General features: G+C 27.7%; 1 protein-coding gene across 3 annotated transcripts; it reads left to right on the top strand.

The window, feature by feature from the left end:
* The first annotated feature begins 194 nt into the window (after positions 1–194).
* On the top strand, positions 195–15,894 carry LOC132951438 (ABC transporter G family member 23-like). Of its 3 annotated transcripts, XM_061023247.1 has the most exons (15): positions 198–540; positions 4,547–4,679; positions 4,739–4,893; positions 5,524–5,631; positions 5,692–5,785; positions 7,732–7,866; positions 10,066–10,199; positions 10,275–10,497; positions 10,696–10,861; positions 10,951–11,063; positions 12,422–12,492; positions 14,018–14,106; positions 14,173–14,355; positions 15,292–15,378; positions 15,450–15,894. In XM_061023247.1, exons 1-15 carry the CDS (start codon positions 431–433, stop codon positions 15,680–15,682), a joined length of 2,034 nt encoding a protein of 677 aa, XP_060879230.1. In that variant the 5' UTR covers positions 198–430; the 3' UTR covers positions 15,683–15,894. The 3 variants fall into 3 exon arrangements, 2 of the variants coding, with proteins under 2 accessions (XP_060879230.1, XP_060879231.1); XM_061023248.1 differs by lacking the exon at positions 198–540 and having other exon boundaries at positions 4,546–4,679; positions 4,755–4,893; XR_009665325.1 differs by lacking the exons at positions 14,018–14,106; positions 14,173–14,355 and having other exon boundaries at positions 195–540; positions 15,450–15,588.
* Positions 15,895–16,560: the final 666 nt, after the last annotated feature.

Below are 16,560 nucleotides of genomic sequence, written 5' to 3'. Positions count from 1 at the left end.
AATTTTCCAAATTGTATCAGGACGTTTATTTAGTTATTTTTATTTTTATTTACGTATTTTTTTTGATCTTGAATGCAACTGACAACAGGAGAATAAAAATCTAATGTAACTACCATTGTTCAAGGACACCGAGATACTGAATCTTCCAGATGTAAATATTCCACTTTTTTTTTACGTTCTCTATATATTATCGACAATGTATATGGTTGTATGAACCGCTCGTGCTTTTAATATCGTCTACTTATATACAGTCTGCGACCGGTGTAAGATACCAATATCCGAGATTTTGCGATATAATTTTGAACTCTTTTTACTTTTTAGTAATTATATATTATATATATATGACGTACGTAATTTAGTCAATTATCATTAATTGTAGAGTTACACTTTTTGGTGATAAAATATCGTATCAATAATACAAAAACAGAATATGATTGACGAAGAATTCCAATACGACGTAAAAGTGATAAATGCATTTAAGAGTTATGGAGGAACTAAAGTATTTAATGGATTGAACATGAATGTGACGTCAGGTTCTATGTGAGTTATTATATTTGATTAATAATTATTGATTCATTAAAATTTTTATTAGAGGTGTACCCACGTTCGGGTACTATTATTTTTGATTATTAATGGTATAGCAGTTGTTTAAAAAAATATAATATTAAATAGACAATTAATATAGGTACCTAGTTATATTGAAATTTAAGACTGATTTGGTAGGTATTACATTTTAAATAATAAGGTAAATAAGAAATGTGTAGGTATATAGGAAATAAATTCAATAATTTCGGTTTCGGAGATTATTGGATTTTACAATGGATATTTACATATAGTTTATTCAGCATAGCATAATATATATTATAATATTATGCTATAGTACATCAGTTTTAGAAAATTAGATAATCTATAGGATGGTCGACCATAGATCATAGATCATAGACCATAGATCGTAGATTGAATTGAGATTTGGTCTTCTTGTTTGTAGGTATACCTACACTTTGTTTTTAAAATTCATTATAATAATGTATGAAACTAAAAATTCAAATATTGGATAAATTCACCCAATTGTTTTATAATTTAAAAAATCCCTAGTCAATATTGAGTAAAATAGAAATTAACAAATGATAAAATAATAAACAATTCCACGTTTAAAAAAATCTTGTGTACAGATACATTTAATCAAAACTATTTCTTCTCATAATATACGATAGCAGTATATACTTAATATTATAACTTGTTGCGTTTCATGTACCTAGATTTAAATTTAAGTTTTACAAAAAAAAAAAAAAACGGAAATGTTGACCTAAATAAGTAGCTAAAATCAGTTTTAAATACGATATACATTTTTAATAAGACATATTAATAAATCACACAATTACATTATTTTATATTTATTTTGATACTCTGTAAGGTTTTGAATTTTTAAGATTATTAATTTAAATATGACAAAATGTACATATTCTGTATTTCTATCACATTATTTATATTTCCGTACTACCTTAATATAATTGTCCAAAATAGCTTAATCTTATAAACTTTCTTAAGGAACGAAGATCTAAGATGTTCGGTTATGTAATTATTGTAATGGTTTTTTGTATATTAGGACGTGTCTAACGTTATCTCTAAATTCATGCAGTCTGTATAATGACTTAGCATATCCCAGATAAATATAATATAGTATATAATATTATGTACTTTGTATTTTGTAAACAATATATTATATATTATACGGTTGTATAGACTTGTAACAAAATAAAAAAACTATTTCAGGAAATTAAGCTTTACATTTATATTTGAATGAATATAAATTATTTAAATTAAAATTAGTGTTTTTTCATAAATGTATAGCAAAGTAAAATGATGCGGCCATTACTATATTATGTTTGTACTTATGAGTCCATATTAGTGCACAAAATATAACACCTAATCGATAAATGTTAGTAAAATCAGAGTATTCACGCCTTACCAACTCTTTAGACGAGTGATTTATTTAAAGCCTCTTAGCTTGATCGGTATACTGAAATGGTATTTTAACGAAGTGTAAACGCGGATAAACAGCTATAGTAATTATTATTCGGTTCTAATGAATGCATCATGCAACATAACAAAACAAGTAATATTTCATTTAAATTAACCGAATGCGTTGTTGAGAAGAGATACGCTTTATATGTTTACTATTTTTAGTTTAAGTTTAGAAAAATCGATTTGAAAATGATGGAGTTGTTATTGTAATTATATATTTTTGCCACTTTAAGCATAAAACCTAGATACAAATATCAACCGTATGAGTGAATGACCATCACAATTTATAAGTATAGGTATTGACAATATAACTATAAACTAATAAATACATACTCATCAATGGTCATAAACCGTCATTGTCTCTAAAAATGTTTTAGTTTAGTAATTTTACTAGAAAGGTAACTTTTTTCTAGCATTTTTTATTAATATGTTTAAGTGGAAATGTATTTTGATTTTAATAAAAGTACAAATAAAAATTTAATTTTTTTATATTATTTGGTAAAATGTTACGCCTTATAGCTTCAAATCATGATTTCTTAAATAAATGAAGACCTCAGTGATACTAAGATAGTCTTAATTGACAATATTAAGACTAGTCAGGTAATCAATATTACATTACCGTGGTGTACCTATTGCTGAAGGAATTTAAACAATCTCGATAATCTTTCTTGATTAGTTACACTTTTACTGATACATATTCTCTCACTCTTATTAATAATTTTGATTTGTCTAATTCATTTAATGTTTTTTTAAATTATTTACTGTACATTTGTGTGGAATAATTTAGTAAGTGTGGCTGATAAAAACCTGTACCAATAATGTTATGTAAAAAGATTAACACTGAATGATGAACGAAGAATGATGTTTCTCTAAAATAATTTAGGTAAATTTGATTCAATGTTTTTTTATTTTAAAAGCAAGGTAAAGTCCGTGATTTTAAGAATACATGAAAAGGATCTCTGTATCAAATATAGTTATGTGGGCGTTCGCTGAAGAATTAATATGAACAGGAGAGGAACAAAAATAAAAGTATTATCCCCACCGCATTTCGGATTTGTATCTTCCATCTATTAGTATAATGTCTACCGCACTATCTACACAATGCCAAGTAGCACTAATAGTATAATATGAATGAAGTATACGCTTTTTATAAATATATAATACAAATGATGTTCATTGACGATAATAGCGGGGGGAGGGTCTCAGCGTACCCATTTTCTTTGGGGCACAGTTGGCCAGAAGGCACAGTTGGCCTTGGACATTATTACATTTGAAATTTTATAATATTAATTATGGGTACATGAGGTAACCTTGAGATATTGAATTGTTTACATTAAATAGTTTGTAATATTTTTGTAATAACAACGGTAATATACCTTACAACTATAATGGCTTTTAATGCTTTAATCGTTAATGTTAAATTGAAATTTTGAAATATATTTCAGGCGCCTTGGTTATTTTACAAATGTCAGTCATTAACGATGAACCTAAGTGGTAAATTAATTTCTAATTCGTTGAATGTTAATTACATTAATACGTTTTTAAAATGGTAATATGTATTCACTCCTTGTTGGTTTGTTGATGTAAGTCAGTAATCATAATATAAACTTACTTCTTATAGACTCAGATACCTGAGCGATGAATGCATTGATCTTACAATAAATTATGTATGTGAGTGTATTGTGTTTGTTTGTGTACATGTTTTATATTAGATTATTTTATATTTGTTTGTTTTAAATGCCTTAATTTTAAACTTCAATATCTTTTATCGGAGTAAAGTGAAGCTTGTTGGTACTTTTGAGAGGACAACATCAATAATGCATAGACATTTATGAAATAACCATGAAAAAAAAAATAATAATAAAGTGGTATTCTTACGCACAATTAGTTTTTGATAAAATTGATTTTCTTGTTTTGGTATAGTACAAATGTTTATACTACGATTTTATGTAAGTGGTAAAATTTTAAAAATATTTTGACAACTGTTCAGCTATTTATAGAAATTTTTGAATTTTGATTTGTTTTAGTGTTTTTTTTCTATAAATGTCGATAAAAAAGTCTTGCTTGATCAAAAAGCTTGAAAATGTAATACAAGATTCCTTATAACTATAACCAAATGTTTGACGCAACACACATTCACACACAAAAATTAAATTGCCTTTTATTAATATAGATTGTTATAATTTAATATTAATAATACAATATAAATGCAATGTTTTCGGCAAAAATTAATTCAACCCACCGTACGAGTAATATCAAATAAAATAACTAACTGTTATAACAATATAAATGCATTGTAAAATATACTTAGTAATATAGGCAGACTGGCCGTTTTCGCTAAGAATCGTTTTTCGTATGCAATGATTTATGATTTATGATTGAATACTAATATTATAACAAATGCATTACAACGGCTTACTCAATGACGAGACCCCCTCGACACTTGCTGTACGGCAGCCCGGTTCTTTATTCTTTCCTCTCTTTAAATGGAATAACAATTATCAATTTTTGTTTTTAACAGATATGGCCTTTTGGGGCCGAGTGGATGTGGTAAATCGACGCTTCTTCAATGTATAATGGGATCAATGGAATTGGATTCAGGATGTATTGCCTTGAAAGCAATACGTTTAAAAGATGTGGGATATATGCCTCAAGTAAATATAGAATCTGAAGCATTGATTTTCATTGATCTTAACACTTAGTTATTTTGAAGAGTTTATGTTTGGAAGGCACACTGACCATAAGAGAAACCTTTGAATACTATGGAACACTTTACAACATGAAGAAGAAAGACATCGAGATAAAAAAAGACGAGCTTATTGCATTCTTACAGTTACCAAATTTGAATAGTTTGATAAAAGATATAAGGTACCTACACATTACTCTACATTTAGTAAGCTTTTAATATATATTACTTATTATAATTTGTTCAAAAATTTGTCCGGATAGAATTTAGAAAATAATAATATTTTTTAAATAATATATTATATTAAATACATTCTAAGAAGTAACTATTTAGAATTTGGATCAATATTAATTTATTTTTTGTTTTAATTTCTATGAAAATTCTTATAAACGGTGGCGTTTTCTGTATTTTTTTTAATGATTTGTGATAGAAAAATTGAGTTAGCCATGGAGTGGTAGCTCCTAAAACCCAAAATTATGATATAAACGCATACAATCTCAGATTAGTTGTTAGCAACTTGCTTTTGCTAAGATAGCGCGTTATCATTCATTCGCACAACATTTCTACAGCTGTACATTTTCTGGGAGATTCACGTATAGATGTTTACAGTTAACACATCCATAAATTACATTTTAAAATTGAATACAAAATTTGAATTTTTTTAAAAGGTTATTTTGATTTTTATAAAAATGTTATATTTTTCTATCTTGCTCTATAATAATTCTGGTAAGATGATAAATACTATAGTTAAACGAATTATGGATTTTTTAATAATTGTTGTTCTATTATTTATTTTATTTTTTTCCTTTTAGTGGTGGCCAAGGGAGAAGAGTATCTCTTGGTATTTGCTTATTGCATAATCCTAAGCTTATTATATTGGATGAACCTACGGTTGGAATTGATCCTTTACTAAGACAAGAGTAACTCATAGAATAAAAAATAAGTTAAATTCAATATAAAAAATTTTAAATATGTTTTAGAATTTGGAATGGGCTTTTAAAGATGGTCGTAGAACAACATAAAACAATCATAATAACTACTCATTATATCGAAGAAGCAAATCTAGCTAATCGTGTAAGTCTTATATAGTTATGTATTTAATTTAAAACATAAAGTATGGCATATCAAATCAAACTAAATACAGTATACATCTATATATTCTTGCTTGAAAACCAAAATATCATAAACGGTTAATTTAGTTGAAGTAGCTTTATATTTCCTGTGGGCACGGGAATCTAATATGAACATTTTAAGATAGTTGGATTTAACTTAATCATTTTACATGCAATGCTTACTACTTTAACAAATCATTCTACAACTTTAAATAACATAAAATATTTAATTAGGTAATTTAATTCGTCTAAGAGGAAGCACCGGTGCATATTCGTTTTGCGTTGTCTTCGGCTAACAATCTTATAACATAGCAAATTTGAGTTCAGCAGAACTAATTATCTATGTGTTGTTTTATTTAATATAAGTGAATACAGTCAAGCATTCAAAAAGCGTAATTTCGTAAATCTAAAAGTAAGAATATTACTCACGCGTTTTTTTTGTACGTTGGTTTTTCACAATATATTAATTTTTGAGCGAGTTATCATTATTTTTGTATTGTTATAATAATATGTTACTATTATATTAGAATTATTCCCGAAATACTTGAAATTAAGATAACCAATGTCCAAACACATAACATAATGTTCAACTTATTAGGTCTTTGTCTATAGATTTATTCACTCCAATATCACCTCTAAAATGTGAGCTAACAACACAACAGTTGTTTCCGCCGAACGAAAAATTGCTACGATTGTAAAATTATGAGAACACATGCGGGCGTGGCGTCTTTTTATTAATTTATGAATTTATGCAATACATAGTTACACCCATTATTAGTGTTCGAAGTATGAAATATTTGATTTTGAAATATTTCACTATGTGATGAAATATTTCACAAAAATGTGAAACAATGAAATTTTTTTTAACACGAATAATAACACAATTTATTTATTTTTTTAACACAATATTCAGTGTTCTAAATTTTAATGTAAGAATTTAGTAGACCTATACAATATACATTTATAATATTGTATATCTACTTGTATCATTTAAACATTAAAATATTTCAAAATGTTGAATACCATTTTAAATGAATAATACCAAAGGTTAGGTATACATATAGGTACCATACAATTATGAAGGTAATTTATGACAATTATATGAAATTATAAAACTTATTTAAAAATAAAACAACATTTATTAAAATACTGAAATGTTTCACACATTTGAAATATTTCATTTTTTTAAATTTTATGAAATTTTCTAACATTACCCATGATAGTTATACAACATAATAAAGAAGCAGTATAGTAGTTTAAGAACAAATATAACTATGGTTGATAGGTTCTTAGAAATTATAAACATTCAATCAACTACTAAAGTTGCAATTTGTATTTGTACTGTATGGCAAAGACAATAATATTTAATTCTATGGTACCTATTTAATTATGAAACCACACTTAACTAGGTAGTATTATCTCCCATTATCTCTGCAAAAAAGATCAAATACCTAGAAAATATCGTATACCTAGCTACTATACTTAATCAGACAAAATAGGACTGTTAGTCTATTGTAAATAGATAACAATCAAATATTAAATAAAATTAATATTACCATACATAAATTTAAAATAAAAGGAAATGATTAATAAATAATAACTTAAGAATCCAGAATATTATGTTATCATCAAACAAAACTGACAAATAATGAACGTGTTGGACATTTAATATTTAACAGTCTAAGTATTATGACGTATAGTATGATCAGAACTTACTGTTTAAAATTACGAAATACACGTTCGCAAACAATTTAGAAGTAGGTAGTATAACGGTGTTTCGCAACTTATTTATCATAATTTGATCAATTATCCCTTCCACAAAATATTACGTATAGAAATGTATAAAATTATTTTTTAAATAAAACTTAATAATATGTCTTTTATTTAATGTTTTAACTATTGTTGTAGATTGGTTTAATGAGAAATGGAGTACTGGTAGAAGAAGGAGCTCCTAAGGACATTATTTCAAAATATGGAGCAGATTCATTGGAATCAGCTTTTTTAACCCTATGTTCTAAACAAGATGCAAATGAAGCACCAATAGTAGGTATATTTTTATGTAAATATCAACTCATTTCTTATAATGTAACAACTTTATGCACTTGATGAAATTGCTATTTTTATGAATAGGCATTGTGCTAAGGGGGCTACAAATGGTCCGTTTTTAAGGATATCGAACTAATATGAACTGTGCGTACCCACGTACGAGCTGTGATGAGGTTTTGTGCGTGCACGCCTGTCAAACGTATAATTTCCGTAAGAACATGTATGATGTATACAATAATGAAGTCACACGCAATATAATTTTTCTCGTTATTTTTTCGAATAGATTATATTATGTACTATTGTTTAAAATACATTAATTATCTATGGTTGATTATCGGAAAAGGTTTTTAAAAGGGGTGGGTTAGCAAGGGTCACGGTGGACGTTACCCGCTTGGGCCTGGCAAAAATTTGGACTGCTCGAAAAACTTATAAATATTATACAACCAGTCCAAAATTGGGCCAATTTTTATTTCTAGTCCACCCCTGGTTTCTAATAACTGATTTGAATTTGTCAACAACTTTACTTTACATCGCCATTTTCAATTTTTTTTTCTTTAATACCTTAACATTTGGCCAAGATATATTTATTATTTTGTAATTTTCAATGATGGCATTAAGAAAAAAGTGGAGAGAAATTTTAAAGAAGAACAAAGTTGGTGAGAAGTAAAGTTGTTGACAAATTCAAATATGTTTTTGAAATTTTGATCGGACTATGAGGTAACAAATGGGAACTTTTGACGTAAAATAAGTAAGCAGATATTTTAATGATATTAGTGTAGTTAGAGTAAAAACACATTATACTTTATCTGCACTTGAGCACACCTAGCATGAAAATATTTACATAATTTAAAACAAAAAATAAGTATCATTTTATTAAGACATTCGAAAATGTTTCGTCAAAGAGACAGAAAACCACATTATTCTAGTTAATACGTAAAACAAAAATTTCAAAGCTTTCGGAATCATTGGCTAAATCGATATATATATATAGCTAGGTATATTTAGGTGCCGATCTTTAGGGTACTGAGTAATATGGGTAATTTAATTATACAGTGCACCCTGTTTTTGTGCGCACACGGTATAATATAGTTCTTATATTATAAGGACTTCAACTCCTATCTCCATCACATAAAAATTGTTGTCGTTGTCGGTTATAATTCACAAAAAATTCTACAACTATCATATCTTGATTTATCATTATTCGTTTATATTATCAGTGTATTATAATATAATACTAATTAAATAGGTATTTAATTAATTATGTAAATTAATATCTGCGTGAATTGCTCTCAATGAACCACGTTGCGACTTGCGAGTGTATCTTGTTAAAAAGTGCTTGAAACTTCTAATACTTAACTCTAATATTTAACCAAATGAAACGACAAAATTTGTTTATTTACGTGCGATCGGAGTATATTTGCTGTGATTAATCTCAGCTTAGCTGGAATAACATTTTAAGAATGATTTATTATTAATACAATAATATTTATTACATTAAGTGTATTATCTGTATGGCTAAGATATAAAAAAAAATATCAATATTTTGATACAGGGTTACATATTTTGTTCATGAAGGATGTTGAATGTTCAGTATTGTTCACCAATATCCACAATAAATTATTACCTTTGGCCTATGGGAGATCATACATATACATATATATATAAATATATTATGTAAACTTATGGTTTTTATACTTTTTGGTTTCCACAAATAACACATACAAACCTAAATTACTTAAATGGAATAGTATAATAAGTAATATGCATATATTGTAAACACTTACTAACCTAACAATACTTAAAAATAAGTTAACCCAATAAGGGGCCTTGTGTGGCGCGGTGGTTGGCCACAGTCGCCAATGTGTACTGTGGTGACGCATCGTCCGACGTCGCTAGCTCCCGGATGGGTGACCACCTGGGTTTTTAGCAACAAATCCACGCTCTACACATACACACGTATTGTTAAAAACCAACCGTACCCCTCCCCCCCCAAAATCCATAACCGAAACCGTAACCCTTCCCTACAAATTATAATGGACCAAGTTACCGGAGCTTTAGGCTAGGTAATAATAATAAGAAATAATAAAAAAAATAACCCAATAAATATCAGCGTTACTATTTTTCAAAATATGATACGCATTTTTACCATATTTTGCTTTTAAAATTTAATTTAAATCAAAATGTTTGTATTATTAGAAACTTACTACAGAAGTTCAAAAAACGGATAAGATGCAGTCAACAAAATTAATGGAACCTGGTAAAAAAGTTGATTTTGTAAGAATTAAAGCTTTGCTTAAAAAAAATTTTCATGCATTATATCGTGATTACTGGTAACTATAGTAGAAGTATAATTGTATTTGAATATAAATGCTATGATACATTTGTATATTAAATATATTTTATAGGTTATTGTTTACCGTGTTTCTTCTTCCCATCATACAAACCACCAACTTTTGTAATAGTATTGGAGGAAGTTTTAAACGAATGGAAATAGCAATACAAAATGATGAAATTAATATAAGTGATTGCAAATATTTCAACTCCAGTAAATGCATTTTTGATAATAATACAAGTCAAACAATGAGTTGCGTTGCTATAAACTATCTTGCATCACTTGACTATACATTAGTAAGTAGAAAACAAGGGGTTTATCATAAATCGTTTATGAGCTAAATATTTTCAGTGAGTTTTATAATGAGCCAATAATGTTCCAGTGGAATAAATGGGTTCATTTTTAGACGATTAAATAATGATCATAACTGTGTTTCAAATAATTGGGCAGGTAATTTAAAGTGTCAATTGCATACTTACCAATTATTTATTTAGGTTGAAGTCAAAGATCGTTATACTGGTGAAATGCTCGTGGACAATAGCAAATTTTTAGCATTTATACATTTTCCAAAGAGTTATACCCAAGATTTGATCATGTTTATTGACCGTCACGAGGACTATGGTATGCAATCGCTGGCGTATATGCATTTTGCCAAACATAGTATGTAATTACAATTTTATATTTTTAATTTTTTTTTACAATTTATTTTATTATTGGTTATATTTTATATTACCTATTTGTAATTTTAGATATGTTGTTTAAAAATCAAATATTGTTAGATGTAACAAATGCAATCCGTTATCTAGTACAGACAACTTTATATAGTTGCTCCAATAATCCAAAAATAGCTACTTTGCCCATGGTAAGATTGACCATTAGCTTAGAATTTTAAAATATATACTCATCATACAATTACATAATCAATTTGTAAGATACGTGGCCACAATAGCCACATAGTTACATATTATCCAGCCGATTAAAATGTAATGGAATCTATTGTGTATTACATAATATTAAGTTGTACATACCTATCAATAAGTTTGATAAATTAGATCGATTTGTTGATGTTGACTTCGATTGGGCTGAGGGCTTCAAAGAGGTTGTCAGGCATTCCTGGGATTTTTATAGTTCCCATATGATGTAGACAGTAGGCACACAAGAAGGTGGTTAACTGTTCTCCACAGGTCTGGCACAGAGTTGGTTCTTCTCTACGCGTAAGATGACCATGGGATATCTTTGAGTGACTGGTATTATACGTACCTAGTCTGTTTATAATTATTTCATCTTTTCGATGGATGAATGAGTTTTAGGCCAGTATTTGGTAGTATTTTTGATTTTTCTGAGTTTGTACGATAGGTGCTAACATTCCTATGGATGTCAATTAAGTGAGTAGTAGGTGCGCATTTCCATCCTATGGTTATTTACTGTTATTTTGTTCAGCTTTCTCGTTGCCATGAATTCCACAATGGCCTGGTGTCCATTGTCCACATAAACCGTATGTTCTTGTTAGGCGTTAACTTTTGAAATTATGTTACTTATTTCAACTGTTAGGGCGGTCGAGTGCAAGTTATACTTAAGATAGTTAACAGCGCTTAGCGAATCTGTACAAATGTCAATAGTAGGACCAGGGAATATAATGGTTACGTGGACTCTCTCGAGGAGTGCAATGTATTCCGCTGTATTAGCTAGTTTGTAAGATGAGGATATGTCATGGTCATCTTTATGATAGCAACACCCGAGTTGGTTTGGAAGCATTTGTATAGATTTGTGAGTTGGACGGCGAAGACACCAACATTTCGTTGAATAACTTAACTAATACCAAATATTATTATTTTTAAAAATAATGATGTGTAGTAGTATGAAACTTTTGGAGTACCTACTTATTCTATCCAAAATTTAATTTAAAACAAAATATGTATTTGAATTTAATACTTAAAAATAATTTTGTTTAAAAAGTTCATCACAGTAAGACCATTATAGTTTCTCAAAATCTAAAATTATAAATATAGGTATAAATTGATCATTATCATCGTCATCATAATCTATTATTATATTTCATCAACAATTTAAAATAATGATGTACCTAATTATATTAATATTTTGTGTGGATATCGGTTAAAACATAATTATTTGGAAATTATAGTTTTATTATTATTGCGTTTTTACACTAATTTGTTAAAATGTACACCTACATAATATACCCATGTATATTTTTTTTAGGAGATCAATATATTATATGGAAAGGATGTGAAATATCACGGTAACAGTACAGCGGCGATTTTCCTAGCAATGTGACTATTACTATTATCTTTAATTAACTTAATAATAATTGTTCATACCAAGAGTCAGTTTTATTAAAATGTACATTTATAATATTTACACATATTTCTCACCACTCTTAGTAAACGTTAAAAGTCATGATTTGTTTCTGTATGAATATTATTTGATGGCATGACATTGTTTAAATGTTTCTTGATTACTCATAATTATTTTTACCATGTGTATTAATGATATCGAAACTAATGATTTATCAACATTTAAATGGACTGTGTCGAGTGATTAAAAAAATGTAGAAATTAGAAATGTATAAAAAGCATTAAAATTAAAAATGTATGTTAGTGGTAGACAATATAGGTATTAATGTAGGGAAGGCGGGGCAGTACCGTACGGTTAAGTTCCCGTGGTTTATAAATCATGTAATTTTTAACAAAATGCAACTTTTTAAACTGATATACATAGAAAAACTTACGGTCTATAACTTTTATTTGAAATTTCCTTACGTTTTTTTAAAAAAAATATGTGTGATTTGTATTTTACTTTTTTTTGGAAAAATACGAGTTTACCAAAAACCTAGGGTAATACCGTATGTACTCTGGGGTATACAGGCTTTGGCTTATATCATATAATTTTTGACAAAATTCAATTTTTTTAATTCGTATACATTGAAAAACTTAAGGTCTATAACTTTTATTTGAAGCTTTTTTACGTTTTTTTTTTTTAAACGTGTTTAAATTGTGTTTTACTTTTTTTGAAAAAATACGGTTTTACCCTAGGTATGGGTAGGTATGTACTATGTAGTGACTCCATACCTAGGGTAAAACCATATGTCCGTATGTATTCCTGTGGTATAATAATTATACGATGTTGCCCCAACACGACTATTAAAATAAATCGAGCTTTATAAAAACTTCAAGTAGATAAATATTAATGTATCCAAACTAGAAATGCAAATTACACTTAATAAGTTATTGAATAATAATAAAAACATATCTGTCCAATTTTTTTAAATACAATTTTTATTTGTTAAATATTTGCAACAATAACAACATAAAATAATTTGTTTTCCAATATGTGATATCAAAACATGCGCATTATCATATTCAATAAATAAACAAACAAAACGCTTCGAATCCATTCTGTGTTCAGTTTTCCTTCATGATATAAATTATTGATCAAATCCTGATTATATGGTTTTGCCCCACATACGGTAATACCCCGCTTTCCCCAATTATTGTTTCATCACATTTAAATTGGTACCTATAGGCTAGAATGACCGGGCTGAACAGTTAAGTGTTTTTAATTATTTTGGTAACTATTCAACATAGAATTACTTAATTTAATTTAACAATATCTATATTTTCAAATTGGATGATGTGCATTTTTCATGTACTGATGTAATAGCGTATACACAAATTGCTGTTTTTAGATTAATTGTACATTGAAATTATACGCCTACTTGTTATAATATTTATATTTATTTATAGTTTACAAAAAAAAAAAAAAAAAATATTTGTATATCCCAATTATTATTTTTAGGGGATCGTTTTATTTTAGTAGTATTTATTCAGTAAGCATAATGCTATCAGAAAAAATGGACGGAATCCTCGGTCGATCTATGTTTGCAGGTAATTTAATTTGATAATATTTTAGCATCGGAAATTATTAAAATTTTTAATTATTTTTTGTTTCAGGTGTTACAATATTGGAATTGCTTATTTCAATGTTTTGTATTTCAAATATTTTAATTGTGGGCCATTCATTTATTTCTATTATTATTGCATACGTATTATATCCGAACCCTATTATCCTATCCAGTGGTATATTCATGTATGTCATACTGGTGATAATTATGTCATGGATAGGATTTCTCTTTGGTGTGTATTAACTATTAAATAAAACAAAAATGTATTATTTTATTATGTCGATATATTGTATAATTAAAAGTTATTCATTATTATCCACGTCAATGAGACATACATATTTACACGCGTTAGTACTACATTTACAGTTACAGCAAGACTGAATTTCAATCACAATTATTACTAAAACATTTTAGCATTTGACATTTCCCTTTCGAATATTAATCAACGTTTAACTATTTATAACTACATACAATTTTTTTTAAACGTATTATTTTTTTATAGCATTGACTCAAATTCTTATGTTATTTGATCAAGTACAATTGTATTCGCTTCTTATCTTTGTTTTGTAAGAAATCGATTTAAGGTGAATTTTTCTTCCACTTTTTAGGACTTTCGTGGCCACATGGGATTTGACAATTTTTTATCGCAAAATATTGTAACGTTTGACTTCACGTACGTTCGTTACGGATTTCGAAGATTCTTAGCCGTAGTTTATCTTTAATTACATAAAGTGTTTCGGGACTCATGCACACTAATGATCATTCATTACACGCACAGTCACACAACACTCACGATGGATGGAGAATTTTTCCTAAATTTGACCCCTTAAAAATGGTTAAATAGTTTCAAAAACATATCTATATTATGATTCGATATTTGTCCGTGCTAGTAGCACGCTTGGTTTTTTTTGGAAAAATTTTACTCGATTACTTTACGCTGAATTCAAATAGACAAACGACTAAAATTAACATAATGCATATTATTTTTCAGATATAATTTACATAATATTAGTTTATTATACATTATAATATAATATTATACTCATATTACATGTACACACCTAGTTTTTAAATTCTACTTACCTATAATCTATACATTGTTATTTTTATAGTTTCCATGTTTCACAGTCTATAAAAAAAAATAATTAAGTATTTGTTTTGCTTATAGGTCTACTTGCTGCCGGATTAACACCAACTAAATTTTTTGGTGTTCATATTATGAACGGCTGGGCTCTATCTCAGATGTTATTATCGGGTAAATAAGCAAATCTAGTTGTCATTGTGAAACAAGAAAAATGTAAATAACATTTTTTATACTGTTTATAGGTGGGGTATGGCCAATTGATGGACAGACAAAGTTATTGAGATCGGTATCTGAGTTACTTCCCATGCGGTTAGCCGGGAAAACGATGAACGACATTGCATTGAAAGGTTGGACGTTGGATCATCCATCGGTCATAATTGGTACCACAGCGACGTTTGCCCATGCCGTATTATTATTATTAGTTTTAATTGGTCTAAGTAAAGTAAAAAAGAACATGTGGGTTATACATAAGTAAGAGCTTTGGATTCGATCAAATATTTATTGTATTTGTTATTAAGTTTTTCGTCACAATTGGCTGACGACTGAAAATGGTTACTGAGAAATACTATAAGGTCGTAAAACATAATAAACTATTCGCATGTTTATAATTATTTAAAAAAAGTATGGTACATATTATATTAATTTGTAAATATAAGTTTCTATAAAATACACGAGAAGATAATATTTGGTTCGTGTGATTTAATTAGCTGCAGTTCAGATATTAAATCGGTATTTTAATTTTGTTATATTATGTATGTCATTTAATACATGTTAAGTTTTTTTCCAATAGCATGTAAAGGTTGTTATTGAAAATACTGCTGCCTTGATATCATTGGCTTTTTCGTTTCCATATATTAATAAACCTGCAGAATGCCCTGATAGTACATATAAACACACAAAAGAGCGAATTATGATCCATTTATGTTTCATATTTTTTAAGGACATGTATAGATATTTTTGCTCGTATAAATTGAATGATACAATATTATCTTTCTAAATAATAAAATAGTAAAATAATACATAATATTATTATAGTCAGTGTAGGTATGTTACATATTCACCATACACTCAACAATATACAATGTACTATGGGTACATCAAAATTAAAATACAGACTATACAATTGATAGTCTGTATTTTAATATCATACGTAATAACAAATAAATATGCAGATAAAAACTTACTGTTATACTATATAGTCATTGGCAACAATTTTGAAACATAGAATGTTGAAGTTTTAAATATCTATTCAATTGCACCGAACATGTTCAAAAAAAATATCAACTCGGGTTATATTGGAAACTATTGTGTATATAGTATATATCTGATACAGTGATACCAGTTAAGTATTAC

Source organism: Metopolophium dirhodum, chromosome 8 (genome assembly GCF_019925205.1).
Source record: "Metopolophium dirhodum isolate CAU chromosome 8, ASM1992520v1, whole genome shotgun sequence".
Taxonomy (NCBI): domain Eukaryota; kingdom Metazoa; phylum Arthropoda; class Insecta; order Hemiptera; family Aphididae; genus Metopolophium; species Metopolophium dirhodum.
This window is presented reverse-complemented; position numbering and strand designations above follow the sequence as displayed.

Coding starts and splice junctions, on each gene's coding strand:
- LOC132951438 (XM_061023247.1), top strand. CDS start 431: ATGATTGACGAAGAATTCCAATACGACGTAAAAGTGATAAATGCATTT. Junction 12,493..14,017: donor GCGGCGATTTTCCTAGCAAT/GTGACTATTACT, acceptor TATTATTTTTAG/GGGATCGTTTTATTTTAGTA. Junction 14,356..15,291: donor ATGGATAGGATTTCTCTTTG/GTGTGTATTAAC, acceptor TTTTGCTTATAG/GTCTACTTGCTGCCGGATTA.